Source organism: Paramisgurnus dabryanus, chromosome 6 (genome assembly GCF_030506205.2).
Source record: "Paramisgurnus dabryanus chromosome 6, PD_genome_1.1, whole genome shotgun sequence".
NCBI classification, from domain to species: Eukaryota; Metazoa; Chordata; class Actinopteri; order Cypriniformes; family Cobitidae; genus Paramisgurnus; species Paramisgurnus dabryanus.
In genome coordinates, this window is record NC_133342.1 from 26,324,739 (window position 1) to 26,349,377 (window position 24,639).

Genomic DNA, 24,639 nt, shown 5'->3' on the forward strand with positions numbered 1-24,639 from the left:
ACGGGTGAACTCTTCAGTGCACCGTGAATGCGTATAGATAAATCAGTGCACACAACGCGCCGTGAATGTGTACAGATATGATTGATGAACGTAACGGTGGGCACCCAACGCACCGTGAACGTACACAGATGAACAACAATGTATGTGTCACAAAGCATAACACAGCTGTGTATACAGATGAGCTTTCCCAAGCGCATCTTATTGTATACCAAAATGTTATAGCGTGTACATGTGAGCTTCTCTAAGCGCACGGTGGACGCATATAATTAAAACCCATATCGTGCATACAGGTGAGCTAATGGGCGCACCTTTAATGCAACAAACCTCAGTAGTGCGCGAAGCAGGGATGTCGAAGCTGTAAACTGACAACCTGGACGGCGGGGACCAGCCGGCCGTGTCACAATTGTCAAATGAGAAACCTCTAAGACCATGCCCATGCTCTAAGACAAGTGAGCATAATTGTCACGGGAGGTGATAACGTCAACGATCCATAAATAGCCTGTATTGACAGGTGCTCTAGTGAGTGATCTGTGACGCAGATAAACAGCTGATCGTCTGATGTACGTCAGACGTATGTGTCATACAGGACCTTGGACAGTTCCAGAGCGCTGTGCCTCGGGCACCGTCCGCATCTGAGAAATGACAGGCTTATGAATAAAGTGAATGGCCAGCCGTAAAAGCATGGTTCGCTGTTACCGCCGCCGTCCGCATCTGAGAGATGACAGGCTTGTGAATTAAATGAATGGTCGGTCGTAAAAGCGTGGTTCGCTGTTATCACGGCCACATAGATATAGGTAGGGGAGAGAGCCGCCGTGCCTCTGTAGTGAGGAGAAAAGTGTTCCACCGGCGATTCGCGGGGGGTTATGACTTTCAAATGTCACTAGACAGAATGGATCAGACTTTGCATAAGGACGCCTCGTGAAAGGGGTCCTAGCAGCTTGTGTCAATGTGTCATAAGGCACGTAATGTAGGTCGTGTCCCACGGATGCCATCTCCGCACGCCCATCGTAATGGGTTAATATTGGTAGTTTAAGCATGAGATGCGTATCACTCTGATTGAACATAGCTTATAAAGCGATGCAATGAGTTTATAAAGGAGATGACTCGTCAGCTTGTTCAGGGGGCGAGATCTCAGTCTGGTTCGGTAAATATGAAACCACCGTAGATTGCCCGACCGCATTATCACAATAACACGGTCGAGAGTGCTGCAGTGCTAAATCATCCTCATAATGTACCGTATTCACAGTACAAGGTGATTTATATGAGACAAACGGCGTTCCACGCGCCGAAGGCTGATTGCCGTCGTAAAGCGTGTTCAACCCACAGCAAATGCTGGGCTAGCTCGTAATGACAGCACTTCATGCAGCCGTGTGTAACTTAAGCAAGCTTCCCGGCCGTCAGCTCGGGGCGGGACCTTTGCTTAGTCAAACTGAAGTGGACTTATGAACAGAATGCCACGATATTCAGCTTTCTGAGGCTCGTTAGAGGGGTACGTGTGCCCGTCTTAAACGAGATGCCGCGCGCGTCTGACTGTGCGCGCGCTTTAAGCTTTGAAACTTATTGTGGCGGGTAGCAAGCTCACTTGAGGTTGATATTACCCTTAATATCTCCGAGTATTGGAGCGGAGGTGTGAGCGTCTTCGGATCCGCTAATATAAATCAGCTATATGGCCGAAAAACGTCATAAACCGCTTGGCTGTAAGCCTTTGAGTGGCCGTCCGGAGAGGGCGCGATTCAAACGCTTGGAGGCATGCAAAAGTCTGAGGCTGTCCTTCCTCTAGGAAGAGAGAATAACAGCCGTAAGACCGTGCTCGTTTGCGCCATCAGCATCGTAGCGGAGAAACTGAGGTGGGCTGCGAGCGAATTTGGCAGAAAGGTGTTAGAGACACCGTACAGTCGTGGGGTGTCAATACACAGTATATGGCCAAACCGGGGTCTTTTCGGCTAGCGTCGATAGAATTATGGACAGCGGACCATGTGTGCGTATTACTGATTGCTTGTCAGTAAGGCGATAAAGTGTTTAGAGACACCGTACAACCGTGGGTGTCAATACACAGTATAGTAAGCACGGAAATTACTCTTTTTAGAGGAATTAAATACCGTTCGCCACTATAGTGAGGTCGCATAGCCGACAGTATTACACAGTATGTTTGGATAAACAGCACACAGAAAACATTACAGGGCAGTCCAGCCGAGGCGCGACATAACCCCTTTTCTCCCAGACAGTTTCGTTCTCTGTTGATGCAGCTGTGCTGCGGAGACCAGAGCTCAGCCGTTCAGGTGCACAAGCCTCAGTAGTGACGGTGACCGAACGGCTCACGGAGCAGAGCAGTATGTCTAGGTTGTTTAATGTCAGACTGAACCCATCGCAGAGAGGAAGTCTGCCGTGAGGCCCGCGGTTTTGCCGTTTATTAAAAGGGCAGAAAAACCGGGTATATATATATAAGAATGTACCAATATTCAGCGCACTGATATAGGACGGGACTGAATAAAGGGAGGTATTCGGGCCTCAGTATATTATAAACAAATTCGTTCTGCCTCTGATTCCGTCTAAACCAGAGAGAAATTACCAGGCAGACGAAAAATTAGCTATCTGAAGTGAGATCGGCTCAGGCCAGTAAAGCTCTATAATAAGTGTTTTAGCGCTCCAATAGAGGCGTGTCCGCCTTATCGAGCAGACGAATGAGATCGTGCCGCTCCAGGAGGGGAGGGGCATGAAGCTCTCTTATAATGAGTGTTCTTGGTGCTCCAATAGCGGCGAATCGGCCCTATCGAGCAGACGAATGAGATCGCGCCGCTCCAGAGGGGAGGGGCATGAAGCTCTGTAATCGTTGAACACTGGACAGCTGCATTTAGAGGCAGCGAGCCGTAATACCGCGTTAAGCCGTTAAGAGACCTCACCACTGTGGGGAAAGGAGCGAGGGACTCCGCGAGCGTGGAGCACGAGTGGCTGTGCTATGACAGAGACAGGGGCAGACCGCCCGTGTTTGCTTGTCGTATGCATCTATCCAGGTCTACGGTTCCCCGCTTGTTCATCTCAACAAGAGAGGAACGGCAGAGGGGAGCAGCAACACAGACAGAACAGCCATGCGTCGTGACGGTATCACCCGATGCACTCGGGGGATTAATATATGTGCCAGAGATCTCGCCACTGAATTTGAGAGGAGCGAAGGGACTCTGTAAGCATGAACGGTTGCGGTGTGACAGAACACAGGGGGGGTTAGTCCGTGTGTGCTTGTCTATGCATCCATCTAGTCTCATGGCTCGCCGTGTGTTCATCCCGGCGAGAGAGGAACAGCAGGGGGAGCACGAAACATGGATAAGACAACCAAAGCATAAGCGCGGTCCCGGCGTGGGAGGTGCCAGACCGGTAACGCGCTCGGAGGAAATTCATAGCAGAGAGGCTCACCGAGCCGCTGTGCTGGACGCTATTACAACAGCGCCTGCTCTTTTAGCTTATAGCTTTATATTAAAAATATTGATCTTACCGGGCGGCCGCAGGGGAGACCTCGTCAGGCGTGTCCGCTGCACAGGGCTCGTACCACGGCAAGCGAAGGCTATCTTCGGTTCTCGGCCGGAAAGCGGCAGGGGAAGACGCTAGACCTGGACTCTGCTATCTTCGGTTCTCAGCCGGAAAACGGCAGGGGAAGACGCTAGGCCTGGACTCCGCTGCAGGGCTTTTGTCAACGGCGAGGTAAGGCTTCTTCTTTTCTTCGGAGCAGCGAGAGGTTCGCGCTGAAGGAGAAAATAATGAGCTCCTGACGATTGAACCGCGCTTATATAGGGACGCGTTCCTCCCGCGCGCGGGTTCAAACGTCATTGGTCTGTACTTTGTACAGACGTTAACCAATAGGCTTCAGTCACGGAGTAAACAGGAGTTTCCCCCCATAGCGTCAGCTAACTGACGCAATGCGAAGTGAACCGTATTGAAAGGGAACACTTCCTTATCTCATTATACATTTTCAACGCATCTTACCGATTAAGCTTAAAAGTCTTAGTGCTTAGTGCTTAGTGCACAATGCTGGTGCTAATGAAGCGCAAATGAAAAAATGGGAACAAGTAGTAGCCACATGGCAAACTCACAAATGATTTGAAAACTTGCTGTCATTGACGAGACACTATATGAGTAGTTGTGTTATGCTTTACTCTGAATCATTTCTCCCTGTTCTTCAATCCTGAAACAGAATACTGCTATCTTCAAAGTGCAATGCTAATAATGTTACCTCTGTAAAAGTAGGTTGCCTTCTCCTTAAGGGAATGCTAGGAAGTTGGAAAATTCTTCGAACCACTATTTGATGTCAACACTTCTAGAATTATAATATAAATTCACTGTTGATGACTACTATGGTGTATATTTTTAAAACTGACCATAGCTTTACTATAATTACATAATTGCTATTTTTTACTAAAAAATGCTTATCCTAACCTTTAAAAATTTGTTTCATGTATTTTGGCAAACCGACTTATGGTGCATTTAGGATTCTGTTATGTTCGGTTCTCTAGGGAATAAACCTTGCTATTGCTTGTGCCATGCAGTAATAATTACCTAAATTATAATAAATACTGTAAATACCCATGATAATTAAATACTTGTGATGATTTCACAATCATCGAATTTATAACTTAATTGCAGAGGTGGAAAGAGTAATAAAGATTTTGCTCAAGTAAAAGTAACGTTACTTTAATGACATTTTACTAAAGTAAAAGTAAAGTTACTGCTCTAAAAATCTACTCAAGTAAAAGTAAAAAGTAGGTCATTTTAACTTTACCCAGAGTAAAATTTACTGATTCTCGTTCAAAAAGGAAAAGGGAATATAAATCTCAAACTAGTTGTTTAAATAGAAGGAACCCCATTTACAATTACAGTGCAATTAAAAAAGTAAATAAAATATAAAGCTTTTTTATAACTAAGAAACATTTATAGAATTGTTTTGTGAACTTTTGAGGCAAAAAAAATATGAAGTTAGCAGCTAGTAAATACAATAACTATAGTTAGGTTGTAATTGATTTACTGCTGGTAACATATATATAACATATATATTTTGTTTTGTATATATATATATTACGAGCAAAGAACCACTTTTGGTGCTATATAGCACCGTTTGTTTTTAGAGTGTATATATATATATATATATAAAATTAGCATATTGAGCATTTAATAAGATGAATTCCATGGGTATATACATTTATCCTTTACACGTTTATCGTCTTCTATCTGGTTTTCCTGAACTGGGTACATGACGTCTAAGACCTTAATTCTTTCTCTCTTTTTCGCTCTGTGCAATGTCTAATGACCCTGCGCATTCTCAAGGATGTTCTTTAGTTGTTTGAATTCACGCGACGCTGCTAGACCTCGGAAGATATTGTGCATGGTGTCAAAAACGATTGACATGTCGTTAAATATGGCCAGGGGTTTCTTTCATAAGAATTTATTTGAGAGTCAGCATCAGCTGGCGCCTGTCTCGTCAGTCTCCATGGTTTGTGAGTTTAGCGCGTTCCCCCGCCCGTCAATCAATTAGTATACGTGCCGTGGCTTTTTCACCAGGCTTTATTTTTAATACATTTTTTTACTCAGTAATGGATATGATTTAAGATATAGTACTTTAAACAAAACATACTTAAGTAAAGGTAAAATTACAGATTTTAAAAACTACTTAAAAAAGTAGAAGGACATAAAAAATACTCAATTACAGTATGTGAGTAAATGTACTGTAATTCGATACTTTCCACCTCTGCTTAATTGCATCAAATACAATAAAACAGGATTTAAGCAAAGGCCAAAATTATATTTATAACACCCATGCTTTAAACTTCTAATGGTGGTATAGATGACACATTATCAGTAAACAAAAAAATCTCTATAATGACAATGATTGCATTGTATATCCTGTATAAAGAAGTATCATCATAAAACACATTCTCAAACACTACACATCTAAAGGTAAGGTTATAATTGTGACATCATGAAAACAGTCTATGTATAACCTTTTAAGAAGGAACATTTAAATGAAGCCGAAAGATTCACTTTTTTACATAAATAGGAACATAAATAACTTCTTTAAAATCTATTAAAGGTTATGGATGCTGACTATTTTGCACAGCATAGGCCCTTTATTTACAAAACTAATTGTGAAATCACGGCAACACAGGAATGCACTTACACAGGACTCTCCACAATTTGTTTGCATGATGCGGCTCATTTCGCAGTGCTTAATTTATAGACAAGATGCATGTTTCTTGCTTTGATGGAGTAGATGTAGTTAATTAAAAGAGGCACCATCTGTAATGTAGCTACAGTAGCTGTGCAATTTTAGTCACACTTTCCAAATCGCTATTAGGAAATTACAGTAAATCAGAGTGAATGCCTCGCCGATCACTTAGGAAACGACACCCATATCAATTGTGTTATTTATGATGAAGTTTTAGTTTGAAAGTCACTCATTAGGCGGGATTGTGATGAAAGTAATTGATTCGCGCTGGCAGACTAGACACTTCCACATTCGCCACATTCATAATCATTCTGTTTGGATGGAGCGAGAGGAAGAGGGAGATAGCGTCATATTAAGGGCATCCCTGCAGGATATAAGAAGGAGACAGATGAACATAAATTAGCTGTGTGTAAAACAGGCAGCGTTCGTAATCTCACAACGTAATTGGGCTCGCTGGTTTGCCAGAGACAGATGACATGAATGTAATGACAGTCTTCATTTATCTTCTTTATTGCGGTGGAATGCATTGGCAGTGCGAGTGTAGTCCTGGTCCAGAGGAAGGAAATGTTTTGTGGCGGTAGTCAGCGTCAACAACAACCCACATCGCAGATAAAGAATCTGACAATTCGCGTAGCGTGACTCAGCTGAACAGATCATTAGGGCCTTGAGCTCACTGCCAGCCCTAACTAAAGGTGAGCACTCACCCCTAGACTTCACTTATCTAAATGGCTTCCTCTTATAGTTCCCCGACTTTCTTCTTCCCTCCCACACTTCAGCTTCTGTTCCTCCTTCGTCTCGCTCTTGTTTTTAGCCTCTTGTTCTTGTTCTCAGCAGCCTATTACCTCGCATCTTTAAGTCTCTACTTTTTTCCACTTCTTAGTTGTTTTTATCGCTTTCTTTATACTTAAATGTGTTAAAAGGCGTAAAAACATAGCAGAGTATTTCAAACATTTTTGCTTATTCACTCATTCAAACACACCGTATCTCACACACACACACACACTATCACACACACTCAAACAAAGAACTGCACTAAAAACTGGCTAAGTTTTGTTGTTGCAGTACCATATGGATTGTACAAAATCCTACACTCCTACCCCCACCACCACCTCTTATGTAAAAAAAGGCTGTAAAACTGCCTACAAAAAACTTTTAGAAAAGTGCTCACCTCACACTGTCAGAAAAAAATGGTGAATAAAAATTCTCTAGCTGTAACTGGGGCATGGTACCCTTTCAAAAAGTTCACATTTGCACCTTAAGAGTTTATATTAGTACCTGAGAGGTACATATTAGTTAAATATGTTCCATGGTAAATACTGGGACGAGACCGCCTATGCCGAGTCAAGAGTCTTTGAAGGGTCGAGACCGAGTCCAGACCGAGTCCATTGGTTTTCAAATAGAGTCGAGTCCGAGTCAAGACCGAGTCTTTGAGGAAGCAAGTCCGAGTCGAGACCGAGTCCTTTAGGAGTCAAGACCAAGACCATAAAAACATGTTAGTTTTCATATTCATGATTTAATATCACCCCAGTTAATAATCAACAGTTAGACCTACAGACTAAACTAGATTGGGAATTGTTTAGAGGAGCAGTCTTAACATCTTAATATGGACTATGCTTTTACTATCATTAAAAAAATCCCTACCACATGCATCATCTTCTGCCTATTGTTCTAGAGATAACAAATGGCTCTGATGGAAGTATCTTTGCATTTCAGCATGAGATGTCATTTTCAAATAATGCCGTCAACATTGCATTTTATAGTACTCGAGTACTACATCACTAAATATTGGTGCCAAAGGTATACATATCTGGACCTAAACGACACATATAAGGACATTTTTAAAGCGTTGAAACAATTTTTATGGAAGTTCGAGAAGAACATGATCATGTAATCCAACCTATCAGCGCAAAGAGGTGTCTATAAATAGCTATCCCTCACCTCTGTCCCATGACAGTTTTTGCAGCATCCCTCCTCCACCCCATCACCTCAACCTCAGCTAGTTCATCTATCCCAGTTAAAGAGGGGGGAGTACTCTAGGTTCAGCTAAAATTCCGACCCCTCCCTTCGGACAGCGCGCCAAATATGCTTTATCTCATATCAAAACTGACAATATACAGTAGTGACCTAAACAAGTTCAAGTGTAAGTGCAAAACTTTTTCCTATAGTTACCGTACCTACAGTCTATTGCTGAATAAACAGATTTATTAATGCAATAATGTTTGAATATCTAGTTTAAGCTCATTCATTTTGGATGAACATAGTTTAATTGAAACTCATACTTTTTGAACTTCTGCCAAGGAATTTCAACTTAAAAAAAATTGATTATGGATATGAGTTTGGTTCAAAAACCAGAAAATGTTTGTCAAACATGTTTATTATGCTTTCATGTTTTTATTGTGTTTTATTGTGCTACTTGTATTTTTTTGTTATGAAGGCTTAAATCAAAACAAATCCTGCAGTTTGATTGATATTATTGGAATGTACAAACAAAGTTATCTAGTTTTGGAACCTACAGTAACTCTTTATAATAGTAATGCAATGATCTATCGACCACCGGCCTTCGGCATATTGGCAAAAGCACGAGAAAGGCCGATTACATTTACATTTATCTGACGCTTTTATTCAAAGCGACTTACAATTGCTATTATATATGTCATAGGTCGCATGCCTCTGGCGCAACACAGGTCTCTCACACCAAAGGTGGGTGTCTTATCCACTGCACCATCACCACCCGATTATTGTTTATTTATTTACTGCGTGAAGGCAATAAGTTGCATGTCTGTTGCATAATCCAGCATTTTTTTAAATAATTATTTAAAAAATTCAATACTTCCCAAAACAAAAGAAAATCTGTACAAATTATAGATTGTCAGGCGTGCAATGAAAAAAATAGTAAATCATTTAGTTAATCACGAGAGAGATTACTCATTCATGCGAGCCATGCGGTCAGAGTAAAGGCCGTTTCACATGGTACGCGGCAAGCGACAAAATCGCATTTTGTGTAAATGTGTGTATCTTCAAAGGCGCCTGCCATTAAATGCCATGTTTAATATCGGTATAGGACAATAGTTGTGTGTTTAAATCGGTACCTTAACCCCCCCCCCCAAAAAAAAAGTAATATTGGTCCACCCCTACTTCATATATTTTAATAATTTCAGATGAGTCCACTCAGAGAAGCACAGCTGAGCACAGAAACAAATGACCCCCAGTCATTTTCACAATAAATTATGGTCAAAAATAAACATTTCAAATTAGAAATAGAGGCTGTGGATGCATACCGAAGCACAGACACAATAATCATTGTAGCTGGCCTTGGATATCTGCCAACACTTATCTCCAAGCACATTTACTTTGATTAATTAGGTACAAATGACATTAGCACGCTCCGTTCCTGCACAAAATCCATAGTAAATTTTGATTAACTGACATCATATGTGGAGCATTGGTGTTTTATTGGTGGGTAAACTGCAAACTAAACAAGATGGGGCAAATTCTGCTTGTATAGGACCAGAAGTAAATACTGTAGGTAGGACACAAATAACACAGACAGTTTAGGTCAATATATGTTACAGTTGCAGTATCTTAAAGATACTTTTCCCTTTACACAGACACACACACACACATATTGTGTATTTACTGTACATTTATGCATTTGGCATTCATTTTTATACAATGTGACATATGGTGAATTCAAGCAATGTGTTTGGTCAGCATGTGTGTTCCCTGGGAATCAAACCCACGACTGTTGCACTGCTAAGGCTACTGTATGTAAGAAAAGTGTATATTTTGGAAACTGCAAGCAATCACCGGTAGTTTTCTAATTTTAGTGTAGACACGTTTAATTTCATTAGTAAAAATGGCAGGGTGTAGTGAATTATTAAAGATATAAATATTTGAATGTTATGCTATCTCAATTAACATAAGGGTCACACAGCAGCATGAAGGGAAAATCCTGTTTAAAATCACTTTAATTAATTAATTTGTTACATTTAAACTGTATAGCGCTTTTCTGCAGCACTCAAAGCGCTTTACAGGGGGATTCTCCCCAACCACCACTAATGTGCAGCATCAACCTGGATGATGCGACGCCAGCCATATTGTGCCAGAACGCCCACCACACACCAGCTTATTAATAGAGAGGAGACAGAGTGATATAGCCAATTAGTATGAGGGGATGATTAGTAGGCCAACGGGTAAGTTTGGCTAGGATGCCGGGGCACACCCCTACACTTTTTCGAAGGACATCCTGGGATTTTTAATGACCACCTGCACGATACTGCATAATGCGGGCGGCATCTCTACTACTCAAATAAAACTGTAGAAACATGGTACAGTAGAGTACATTTTTCCAATGACAGTAATACAGCTTAGATGTTAAAAAACAGCATTCCAGAATTGGTAGGACTACTTAAATGAAGCACACAAGTTGTCATTTCATCTGGCATGAAAGTGTTGTTCCACAATAAAGTATCTTGTAGAATAAAGGAATAGGGGCGGACGAGTTTGGGGGACCAAAAAGTTTTGACATTTTTTAGAATAAAGGAAGACAAACAAAAAGAAAATGTTTGTGGTTTATGATGCTGCCGAGAGCAAAAATAAAGTCTCTAAGCTACAACCCAACAAAATAATAAAGAAAATAAAACTGTTCAATGCTGATAAAAGAAATACCAACTCAGATACCATGAAATACCAACAGCAAGGCTCATAATGAGGATTTCTGCACTGTGAATAAAGCTGGCCCTTGTATCTAATATCTAATGTAATTTGGTGTAATAAAATGTGTTTGTGTTTTAATGCTGATGTGCGTTGTTGGCACTATTCAGCCTCAATTGTAAAAATAAACATTAAAAGAGATTATTTTCCACAACAACGCATGTATAATTATTTGGCTTTATATAACACAATGCGGTGCATTTGTCTTATTATACGAAACAGAAACTCCTTAGCATCATATTGTGTCTATATAGCCTAAACTATTGGCCATCTGAAAGGTAAGAGTTACACTTTATACACCAATAAAAAAAAAGATGCAACCATCTTGGTTTCACCGCTGCAGTGTATACCGTAGATCAATCTGCCTGTCACAGCTAAACGAAAGCGCACACTCGGCCTGTAAGAATGAAATGGGCAAGTTAATTTGGTGTGGGGAAGGTTTCTCAATAAACTGTTACATTTACTGCAAACATCGCAATTGCGTGTTAAAATACTGAATGACAGCATGTGCTCGGTTTTACTAACAGCATTGCATTTAACCCAGAGAATCTTACTTCTGGTACATTTCTCATCAGTATTTCAATAAGCAATGTCCATTAGGATTTTTCATTAAAGTATTTATACATTTGAAGAAGTAGTGCAGACTTTTTGTTTGTTTAACTTGACATTTCTTTAAAGGTAATCATCATGTGTTTAGCGACGGTGCATCTGGTTTCAAACTGATCAAGTTATATGATTTCACTAGTTACATCACACTTTCGAAATGTTGGAAATTATGGTTTATTTCTGAAAGTCTCTTTTTTAATTCTATAACATTTCAGATGCCATTTAAAAAACAAAAATCAAGTGCGACAAATCTATAAAAAAAACTACATACACAATCATAGAATACTTAAATGTTAATCAATTGTATATTAAAGTCGCCATTAGTGATGGGTCGTTCGCGAACGCCGGCTCTAAGAGCTAATTCTTTTCTAGCGAACGAGCAGAGCCGAATCTTCAGACGCAGGCAGGGGAGCCGGCTCTTCTAAAGGGCCGGGTATACTTTTTTTCCGCGTCCGCGTCCGGCTCGCACGCGCACGCGTCCGCGCAGCTTTCCGAGTATAGTCCCCGCGGCTACACGCGGATGGCCGCGTTCGACACTATACGCAATACAAATGATTTCTTATTCAAATTATTCGTCTAACAGGCTGTCAGGGCAGCACTGATTTGGCGACATTTACAGTACATTAAAACATTTGGATAGGTGAAGAAAAGTAACTGATCCACCATTGCAAACACAGTTTAGGAAAAACAACAAGACAACAAAGAACAGGAATCAAACAAACATGCTCCACAGCTTTCTGTTCTTGGAAGAAGTAAAAGTTAAAGAAGAAAAACGATAGTGTGTGTGCAAATGCTGTCTATTTCCTTTGTATAATTGTTTATAGTGGAGTGTCCTGTCTAAATATTTTCTCGCGCATGCGCTGTCGTACGCGGACTGTACGCGCACTGTCCGCGCGGTCTCAAATTTTGGGCTGCACGCGGACGGTCCGCGCGGCCGGCCGCGGACCCTCCTGATGACGAAAATGACGTCATGCGGACGGCGCGCATACGCGGACGTCCCTAGTATACTTTCGGCTTAAAGCTTAAAGAAAATATTTAGACAGGACACTCCACTATAAACAATTATACAAAGGAAATAGACAGCATTTGCACACACACTATCGTTTTTCTTCTTTAACTTTTACTTCTTCCAAGAACAGAAAGCTGTGGAGCATGTTTGTTTGATTCCTGTTCTTTGTTGTCTTGTTGTTTTTCCTAAACTGTGTTTGCAATGGTGGATCAGTTACTTTTCTTCACCTATCCAAATGTTTTAATGTACTGTAAATGTCGCCAAATCAGTGCTGCCCTGACAGCCTGTTAGACGAATAATTTGAATAAGAAATCATTTGTATTGCGTATAGTGTCGAACGCGGCCATCCGCGTGTAGCCGCGGGGACTATACTCGGAAAGCTGCGCGGACGCGTGCGCGCGCGAGCCGGACGCGGACGCGGAAAAAAAGTATACCCGGCCCTTAAGGGAGCCGAGCCAGAAGAGCCGAATCTATGAAAAGAGCCGGACTGCCATCACTAAAATGTAGAGCCGGAGCTTGAGCCGAAAGAGCCGAATCAATGGGAAGAGCCGGACTGCCCATCACTAGTCGCCATGAAACGTAGCGATTGCCTTTTTTCCATATGGTGACGTATATCCGAGTAAAACCTGCTTCTGAAATGAAATAAGGCAGGGCTGGATTTGAATTTGTCCATCGAGATCTGATTAGATCGTTTGATGTTGGGTCGTGTTACTAAATGCTAATCGCAGCAAACTTCTCCTGGACCCCGCCCACACGCGACCGGAAGTAAAGAGAGATCATTTTGAGGAGGGGGGGAGATTTGCGTTTTTGATTATAGATTAGGGCACATTAATTTTTTTTAAAGAATGAAGCTCACAGATAAGTCATTTGTAAGAAAATACCACAATATTCCAAAACAAATGACAGTTTTTCATTTTATTTTCATGGCGACTTTAAACTCAGCAATTAGAACAATAAAAACAATAGAGGAGCACAGATGCAAAAGCCTCTTTTGATACCACCTCCGTCAATAATAATAATAATTCACTGAATCTGATTAGACCATTAGCATCACGTTCAAAAAATGACCAAAGAGTTTCTATATTTTTCCTATTTAAAACGTGACTTTTCTGTAGTAACATCGTTTACTAAGACCTCCCGCTATATAATAGTCCCCAGCTATTGAAAGTTCCCAAGGGGACTATTTTTTGGTGCTGCGTCATATCATTGCGCCTGCTGCACCCATGGTACGGCAGCAAAGTACTTGATTATTACGCCGGAATGAGAGGATAGTTCCTAGATGTATCGGCCTAGAAAATAGCAAATTTTAATTTTCTGTCTGTCTTAGTATAGGATGTAACTACAGAAGAGTCAAGTTTTAAATAGGATAACTATCAAAACTTTTTGGTCATTTTTGAGCGCGGTGCTAATGGTCTAATCAGATTCAATGGATTATGCTAAGCTATGCTAAAAGTGGTACCATCAGACCAGGAGATCAGCTGAATGGATTCCAAAACTCTAGGGGAGATGGAAAATGAGCCTATTTTCAAAAAAGTGGAGTGTGCCTTTAAGATTGTTTTGCTCTTTAATTGCAATTGGATTGTAAGCAAGCACACTTGTGTTTTGACTGTGTATTTAACCTTCTAAGACCTGGTGTGTCCACCTTTGTGGACATCACATTTTTGTTGTTTGCACCATAATACATAATACTTAATTCTGTGTAACTGGAACCTGTTGTACACAAACATTGACAACTACACTGCTTCATGTTCAAAGAAATATATGGTTATTATATTTATTAGTTCTTCCTAACCCCAGCTGGAAGAAATCTAAAACCCAAGCCAAACCAAAGCTCGGGTCTTAAGAGGTTAACGTTTTTGAGATTTTAAACAGAATGCAGATAGCTTTGGCTTTATGTGTTGTGAATCTAGAGTCTGTCAAGGACAGTTTCATGCATCTTTTTCATATAAATGCGCTGGTAAGAGTTAGGTTAAAAACAAACATTCAAGGGTGAAAATAAGCATAACCCATAAGCATAACTGTACATAGTATTAATATAATACATTTTCATTCATGATTGAATCTGTGCCCACATGGGCCACGCCAGTAAAAGATCTGTAAGGCTTTTGACCATAAAGCGCTGCGCTATCATCATCTCCTCCGCTACAGTTGTTCAAGCACTGGAGCTTTTTGTCTTTCTGACAGAAAAGTAACTCACTGCAGCAGCATCTAAAGACATATTCTGTGTAACACCACACAAACCAGAAATAGATATTTCTAGTATATAGATATGTACCCATGTATTCTGAGATAGTAGGAGAAATGTGACATATTTATTCAGTCAGTTTCCATTTTGTTGACATGGGCATTTCTGTGCACCATTCTGCTGTGGAGATTCAATTTTATTTATATAGCACTTTTCACAATTGTTCATTGTACAGCTTTACATAGAATAGAAACACAGAAAGGCAAAGAACAACAAAAGCATGGCAGGTTTTAAATATAGTTTAGTATGGAGTACATGAGTTATTAAAATGTATTCTCATTTAGATAATGTAATAAGTAGTACTCCATTCCAAAATATGTCTTTGAATCTTGTCCAGAAATTGAGTACATGGGTGTATTCAAAATTGTTTCCTGATGTATTAGGTTAATAGTACTAAAGTGAATTAGTGTTATCTGTAAGATTGTAACTGAACCATAATAATGAAAGCACTATTTACGTAATGTACAAAAAGAAAGTCCTAAGTTAAGCTAATGTCAAGCAATCTCCCAGTACGCAAGCCAACAGCACAACTATAATGTACCCTATATAGAGTATAGTTAATAGTATGCATTTTAACTGAGCTACAAGTGCAAAAAAAAAATTGTCAGTTGTCGCTAGGCAGTCATCAATTTGGCTTTATGTATTACTATGCTAACTAGACAAAAATTGTCAAATTGCAATGACAATAGATGAGCCTTACTGATTTTCTCCTCTCTTTTCTATCCCCTTACAGCTTCACTCTGATGTAGACAAAGGTGAGGGGAAAGTAAAATATGTGCTCAATGGTGAGGGTGCAACCTCCATTTTCACCATAGACGAGAACACAGGCGACATACACGCCACTAAACGCCTGGACCGAGAAGAACAAGCCTACTACACACTTCGAGCTCAGGCCAGAGACCGTGCCACCAACCTGCCCGTTGAACCCGAGTCCGAATTTGTTATCAAAGTGCAGGATATCAACGACAACGAACCAAAGTTTTTGGATGGCCCTTATCAAGCTCAAGTACCAGAAATGTCTCCTGTTGGTAAGTGCCTTAGTTTTTGACCAACAAAGCTAATCACCAATAGGGCTGTCACAATGATTAAATAATCGTCTCATCGCGATTGTTGAACAGCATTGTGATGATTTTAGATCACCATAATGATTGCACATCTCTTTAAAAAACACAAGGGGAGCTGCAGTGCCTGTATAAACGAGACAGTATAACGATCCTTAAATGATAGTTACATACAATGCAAAGCCATTCAATACAGTGCAAAAAACACCATAAAAAGAAATGCTGCAAAACTTTGATAAGCAGTATGAACTGGTAGGTAAAACATACATTTCCAAGACAGCAATTCCAAATTTATGGAAGTGAAGGATGATATTCTTAAGGATCTGTAAGGAATTGATTTTTATGCAGCCACTACAGACATGTGGTCCAGTACTAATATTTCCTTAGTAGAATCTGTTCTGGTATAGTCTGTTTATTTTGATTGCATTTTTTTTTCTTTTTTTTTCAGACACAGATTATGTTTATTTTTTATTTTTTTTTTTTATCTGTTTTTGAAAGATATATTCATTAAATAATTATTATTATATTAATATGTGTTATGTCTATTAATATTTACTGCCAGGTAAACCTTGCAAAATATAATACACAACAATGTGTTTAGATTATTTCATGAACTAGGGATGCTTAACGATTAATCATGATTAATCGTTAGCAGAATAAACGTTTTTGTTCACATCATATTTGTGTGTGTGAACTGTGTACAGTATAATAACTTTTATAAATAAATGTACACACATGCATGTATATGTTTTAGAACTGTTTACATGTGTATATACATTTGTATATTTATGTATAATTTATATTATATATAAATATAAATACTTAATATATAAAAAAATTCTTAAAATTATACATGAATGTGTTCATATATATATATATATATTTATTATACACAGTTTACACACATGTTATGTAAACAAAAACTTTTATTTTGCTAACGATTAATCGCGATTAATTGTTTAGCACCCCTATCATAAACAAACAAAAAATATGAGAATTAAATGTCAAAGCAATAAAACAAACAATAATCGTCATAATCGCCAAAGACCTAAAACAGGCAATTAATCGTCATACCATCCCAATTTATTGGTCAATTAACCGTGACAGTCCTAATCATTAATGACAAATGTTTTAAGGTAAAGTTTAATGCCGATTATTAGCATCAAAGCAATTCGTAACTATTTTTCTAAGATGGATAATTCATATTAATTCGTAAAATCCCATTCATACATTTAAGTAGAATCTGCATTCAGCGTAGGGATGTTGTGTTTGTGTGTTTTTGTAAAAAAATTAACATCATACAATTAAAAAAAATAGCCACATTGTAACATTTGTATGAATTTACGCGAGATCAGGCCTTTTATTAGCTACAAGCTCTACTTGCAAAGACAGCCCTCTACTAAGGATCAGAACGTCATAAGTGACCTTTTTTTTTTGCATAGGCAACAGTTCACACAAATAGTACTGATCCATTACAATATATTAGAGGCAATATATTTAAAATACCTATATTCTGGAACAACCTTTATGTCAGTAGTGTATATATAGTTTGAGGCCATAAAATGCGACTTGCTCGGTTTTGAAAAGAGCAAAGGTGCAACTTTCTTGCTTGGGTTTAAGGGTTGCTTAAGAAGACTTAATCACATAAGGACATCGATATTGACATTGATTGTCCCCCATACAGGACAGCTGTTTGTCATTTCGACCATGCACACCATACTAGCTGACAATCACACAAGCATTGACATGGTGTTTTAAAAGAGCAATTAACATGCTGGCTGCAAGTGTCTATCCAATGCCGTGAACAAAGCCATTAGCCTCTGTGAATGCAAGCGACCCTTGTCCTCAGTGTCTGCTTTATAGATCCATTTAAATTCATTAGCAGTCAACCGGTGATGAATGGATTTGATTAACGAGAAAATGATTAATTTAATTTGGTAATTAAGAAACAGGAGATTGTTTGCAAGTGTGAGGAGGACCACAACCTAACCCAGAGTCCCAGACATATCTCCCTCACACACCAGACCAGAGTGCAAGTTCACAGCATATGCCTTTGTACAGCACTCTCACATCCAGTTCCTTTGACTTATGGAGAGTTTTATTGTGATGTGTGTTGAATGGATTCTCAGCTGTACCGTCCATATGTCTGTGTCCTTATAGTGACTGTCTGCAAATGCGCCAGCTTGGAAAATCATAATTGAATTTGCAGAAGTACAAGGTTACGTATAAAACTAAAATCATATCACACCATCTGATAAAGAGTAGTGCTCATTTGGCTCGGGTCACTGCGGTTGGAGTTGCCATGGTGCCTCCAGATGTTGGAGTTACAAATATGACAACATCTGGGCTTGTCCCCAAACGTCTTTTGGAGTTTTTTACGAGCAAACGCATTTAGGTATAATCTGCGAACACCGCATTCTGGACTGGCCTGTAAATTGTGTTCAAATAAAGGCCTGGCACTTTCTATTAGCTAGTTTACAGTTTAAATCAAATCTGGGAAATATCAGCGAGCCAGTAGAGCAGTGTTAAACTTCACTTGGTGTTGCTTTGTTCCAGTTTAACAGGATAAACGGAGAACAGTGTGTGAGAATAATTGCTGCAGATGTCCAGTTTGTCTCATAGAGCGAGAAACCTTGATTTTATAGGAAAGTCAGACGTGTACAAATTTGTAAGATATGGTTGTTTTGTCCTTCTGGGCTTTTTGCAACGGTCCATGCCTTAATGAGTACTGAAGAGACACACATTTGTAAGTAACCAAGACAGGTACAGAAATGCAAAATGCTGCAGAAGTAAACAGAGCAAGAGGGGTAAACATTTACCATCCTTGAGCTTGTTTATTGTAATTTCTGCAGTTTTTTCGGGCTTGCCCATGTTTAACCAATAAAACGTATCAAATGGCAGGATAGTAATTCATGAAGGTTTAATTATTTTGATTTAAGTTTATGTCTGTTACTATTTTAACAAGATCGGGTTCTTGATTTGTTCCAGGCACATCTGTGGTTGAGGTTAAGGCGACCGACGCAGACGACCCTACGTATGGAAACAGTGCCAGAGTCGTGTACAGCATCCTTGAGGGACAGCCATATTTCTCAGTGGAGCCTAAGACAGGTACGGTACACATAATTTAAGGATACTTTTATGACTTGGCAGAATGGTCAGTACACTATTAAGGTCATTGGCCTAAAATGTTTTAACTTGTATAAATCCACCACCAACAAGATAATTTTTCATTTTGGTCAACAATATACAAATAGTGTCTGTTTGATGTTTATTAAGAAGTGTGATATGAAATTATTAGCGTTTGTTCATATGAAGAGTTTGGTTCCAAAACGCAATAAATCCATTTTGAGTAATTTGGGTAAAAATGTGTTTTCTATAACAAGAAAGTGACAAGATGAAAACCACTATTTTCTGTTACAAACTTTCATATAGCATCTTTAGGTTATAATAACATAAAAAATTCAAATCCATAATTGGATTTTCAAAGATTTATTATAAAAACTGATGATTTTTTTCACAAAATGCAATAAATCCATGACAAGTTTTTTTCCAAAATGCTATAAATCTATTGAATTTATATATAAATGTGCATTCATCTTTGCCATGCTATATTCATTTAGTTGACTAGTGGTATACACTGATTTAAAAAAAAACTAACATTAATGGCATTAATTAAAACATTTACTTTGTCATATTAAGAATACTGTCATTGCTGCTGTTATACTTGGGACGTCGTCGCTGAACTTTTTTGACAGCGATCAGCTGTAAAATGTTTTGGTCCTGCTCGATTTTCGTTGAAAGTTTTTCATAAGATCCCTGGGGTCAATGTGTTAGCATGACAGAAGCTTGATACTGCCAGTGAGAACAAGCAACACCCGGCATTTTTCCTTCGCCCGAGTGCCCGAGTGGCTTAAGTTTCTTCCCCGCCACAGAAAGCCACCACAGGTTTATCAATGCCATCAAAAGTATTATATTGTTTTTGTTTGTTTATTAATCACGAAGTACAAAGTAGATGAGGAAAACTAGAATTCAGTGTGTATTTAAAGTGCCGCCATTGTTGTTTACAATGCCTGGAATGGTGCGCTGTAATTGGTTAAGCGGATTTATTGCATTTTGCAGAGAAGGAAGACAAAAGGGAGAAAAGATGACAGAATAACACAGATATCAGATTTTGTGTAAAATTAAGAATTTACTTTTTAATACTGACCTGATACAATACTGATTTTGGTGGTAACTTTTTTTTATCGTGTTTTGGAACCAAACTCTTCATATAATACGTTTATTAAAGAAAAAAATGAACGCATGCTTCTATTATCGACTTGAGTAACATGACTGACATGGTAACCACCAGTTACTTTAATGGGAACATGGAGATATCTAGAGACCAGTGTTTTGATTGACTCACTTTAACACGGAAAAAGTTGATGGGGCTTGTGATGAAGTTACTGGCACACATTACCATTTGATTACAGGGAATGAAATCCTTAATGTAATCAGCACTCCAGCTGTAACTGAGGTCATTTCCACATATGGACTCAATCAACGGTGTAAATTACAAACCCTGATTAAACTTTTTCTATTCAAAGCGTAGGACTAATTTTAAAGATTCCACCACAAAAATAAAAGGATGTGGTATATAGCAAATAGCAGCGTGTATTGATCAAGATTTATCGCAGCTGCTTTGAGCTAAAGGAAAGATGTACAATTTAATCAATCTTGGGTGTGCAAAGCAATGATAATCCAAAACTAACAGTGGTTTGGGGAGGAAATTGATTTTAAAGTTCTGCGCCCGCTCCGGTGAATTTGACTCATCGATGAGAGATCCATTATGATATGGACTAACAAATCTGGTAAAGGTCCTTGCTTTAGGGAGATTACGAAATGGTAATCCTATTTTAATTGATGCACACTCCATCTCCTTAAAATGAGGAGGAAATTCATTCTGCAGTCTTGCTGCGTTTCGTAGCTCCTACTGGCAAGGACATTATTATTAATCTGAATGACATGCATCAGACAATAGGACGTTCTGTAAAACAGGCAACACTTTTTCTGTGCAGGCATTGTGAGGACGGCTTTGCCCAACATGGATCGAGAAGCACGGGACCAATATCTGCTGGTCATTCAAGCCAAAGACATGGTCGGTCAGATGGGAGGGCTCTCGGGCACTACATCGGTGACGGTCATGCTGTCGGACGTTAACGACAATCCACCCCGCTTCTCACGGAGTATGATTATACTACCAGCTATAAAACAAACGTGGACCTGATCCATCATTAATGCACGCTGTCACTTTGGTTCATTTGCATACAAGTAATCTACAAAGCTTAATGACTCGGGCTAAACTTGTATTACCCAGATCACTCGCTGTAGTTGCTGTGCAATTACAAGGTAGATTTTCTGAAATGAAGAAGAATAGAGATGTAAAACCTAATAGGGGATTTTTTTTTAGATCACAGTCATTTCCTTCGCTATTTTTAGCAGCATGATGATAACATCCCATCACCAGCAAGTGTCTAGGAATGAGAGTGTACGACTTAGACCGTCTATGTCTGTAGAGTGGCTTTACCTGCCACAGAGCAGAGAGATACATTATTAGCTTAGACCAGACTCTAACAGCTGGGTGATAAGAAAGAAAAAAAGAAAAATAGCATCATCAATAACCTCTGTGTGGGTGTGTGTGTGTTTGTTTGCCGGGCGTCTTTGCAGAATCCTATCAGTTTGCTGTGCCTGAATCCCTGCCCGTGGCATCGGTGGTGGCCAAGATAAAAGCCTTGGATTCTGACATCGGACCAAATGCTGAGATGGACTACAGAATTATAGAGGGCGACGGCCTTGGGGTGTTCAGGGTCGCACCAGACAAAGATACCCAGGAAGGAGTCATAACTCTGCAGAAGGTAGGCCAGACACAGCCCAAACGTTATATGTACTGTTATGGCCTTTGCTATGATGACAGCATATAAATGAGCGTCAAAGATGTGCGAGTGCTTGGGCAGCCCGGTCCAAACATATCCTACTTTTATCACCCATGAAAAATATAGGCTGCAGGCACCAAATCTGATTAAGACCTGGAAATAAACACAAAGAACATTTGTGAACATGAATGTGAAAACCCAGATAAAGTCTATTTTTATTTAATGTTTTCTACTTAAAATTAAACTATATAATGTAACGACCTTTCATATCAAAGACTGAAATTAAATTGAAAATCAAACGCAAGAGTCTCATGTTATGAGAGTGTATTACGCAGTCAGGCACACATTTTAGTTAATAAAAAGCAAATGCAAAATAAAAGCATTTTCACTAAGTGTCTCAGACAATTGGACCTCACAGCAGCGGAAAAATGCTGTGACTTTTAGCTCTTTGCAATAACGGTGTGTGCCATCTGGGTTACTGGATGTGTTTTGTGCTAGTGAGGGCAACACTATACCACAGTTTGTGTTTTCACGTAAGGTCAAGGGTCAATCTCAAGGTTTTGTCCACAGAAGATGCTTAAGTCAAATCAAGACCTCTTTGATTTCTGACATAGTCATTTACTCTTTGCTTGGCTGCCATCTGCAGAATAAGCACTGAAGAGGTCAAAACTAGCATGTTTTAATGGTTTGCATCCTGTTGCACTCACTTCCATAATATTGAAATACTTTTAACAGCTGGTCATGACCCATGTCAAGACCTCTATCCCACCCACATCCTGACATTTCGCTCGCAGGCAAAACAACTCAATATTCATTGGCTCAATATTTTTGCTGTTTAATATCTGTTTTGCTCTAGAATTAGTTAAAACCTACAAACAGATCTTACGTAGATTGGACCTCAAACTGACCACAGGTGCCCTCAACCCTCTATTATTCATACTGTCGACCTTCAATTTGGTTGCCAGGCACCCTCGCAATCGCATCATCAAGTATACAGATGACACCGCAGTGCTAGGGCTCATCAACAACAATGATGAGATCGCATGCAGAGAGGAGATGAGAGACCCAGAAATATGGTGTGTAGTCAACAGCTATCTCTTAATGTCAACAAGACAAAAGAGATAATTGTTGACTTCAGGAAATCATCAGTGTTTGGAAACTGCTTTTCCTCCGACTGGAAGCCCCTGCCGTGAAGGCTGCTCAGCATGTTATTTCCCCGCAAGCAGCAGATAGAGCATGAAGGACAATATTTTGGCCTTTAGCTTTTTTGCCCCTCTCACCTTTGGGACTTTTGAAACACAAAACTCAAGAAAAGTTTCTTCCCACAGGCTATCATGATATTTAACATGCTTTATTACCTGTACTCACCCCTCCTTCCTTTTTTAGGTTCAGATGTTTTTTGGTGCAATTTTCAGAGCAATACTCATGCACAATGTTTCAAAATATAAGCATATCTTTTTAAATTGGGTTTTTATTTTAATTTGTGACATGCCATGAATAAAAAAATTTTATTTTATGCAATGTAATGTTTTTAAATGTAGGCTTTACTGTTTATAAGGGGCTTGGGGGCTAATTTTCACATACATTGATGCATATACCTTAAAGGGTTGTTCACCCAAAAATAAAATTCTGTCATCATTTATCTGCCCTAGAGTTGTTTAAAACCTGTATGAGCTTCTATATTCTGTTGAATGCAAAAGAAGATGTTTTGATAAATGATGGTAACCACACAGTTGACGGCACTCATTCACTTCCATAATATTTGCCTTTCTTAAAATGGAAGTACCACAAAATGTGTGCCCAACATCATTTATAATGAGTAAGTAAATAATGACAGTTTTAATTTTTTTGTGATCTATCCCTAAAGTTTTGGCTATAAAAAGCTGTTTAATATTTCTAGTATTATTGACTCACAAAAAGGATACAACTAATTTCACAGTTTTTGTACCCAAAATACAGAAAATTTGTCAACACTTTACTTGAAGGGGTGTTCATAAGACTGACATGACACCTTCATAATCATAACATGACATGTGTCAACACCATGAATGAGATTTTATGCACGTTTATGACAACTGTCATTAAGTGTCATTCGCTTAATTATGTCATTTTTATTGCAAAGATGACATTGCTGGATATGTCTTTTTTATGACAACTTGACATTAACTAACTTGTAATGATAACTTGACATTACCAAGACAACATAACTGATCACTTTTTATCAGTGATACAAATATAATTTGCCATCAAAATGTCATTAAGTGATAATACTTTGTCACATAGTTTCATAACAGCATCATGAATTTTTTTCTTTACCTCAACTACAGTGGTACAAATCTGATTTGTCATTTTGTCAAGCTTCATAAAAAATCTTCAGTTTATAATGTTTTTTAAGGTTCCACCAGGTGTTTAAAAAAAGATCAATCATTCAATAATAATAATAATAATAATTTAAAAATATATATTTTATTGCATTTCAAAACCTATTCACCTTAAATTAAATAAAAACAGTACAGTAATAGGTCCATATAATTGGAAAACAGTTAATTACATTAAATTAATTAATTTGTATTGTTTTTTAATAATTGTTTTGTTAGTTTTTCTTCCATGTCATAAAAGTTCAGTGTTTATGTGTATTATGCACATACATAAAGTTAATTATAATCTTTTGACGTGTCTGTTGCATTCTGTTAAGGTATTTAAAATTTAATATTTGACATAGCATTAACACTTCTTGACATTTTATGACAATTTCAATGTGTACCACTGCAGTTGAGGTCAAGAAAAATATTTAAGATGCTATTATAAAACTATTTGAAAGAGTATTAACACTTAATGACATTTAAAGTACAGTTTAATGTAATGTTAATCCATAAAGCTATGGA

General features: G+C 38.8%; 1 protein-coding gene across 1 annotated transcript in view; it reads left to right on the forward strand.

Moving 5' to 3' along the window:
• Positions 1-24,639, forward strand: part of cdh7a (cadherin 7a) — an 83,127-nt gene that overhangs the window by 26,467 nt on the left and 32,021 nt on the right. The window contains exons 3-6 of the mRNA XM_065276385.1: positions 15,515-15,809; positions 18,831-18,950; positions 20,900-21,067; positions 21,549-21,736. Coding sequence (XP_065132457.1) covers positions 15,515-15,809; positions 18,831-18,950; positions 20,900-21,067; positions 21,549-21,736 — 771 coding nt within the window. The remainder of the gene's footprint in view (positions 1-15,514; positions 15,810-18,830; positions 18,951-20,899; positions 21,068-21,548; positions 21,737-24,639) is intronic.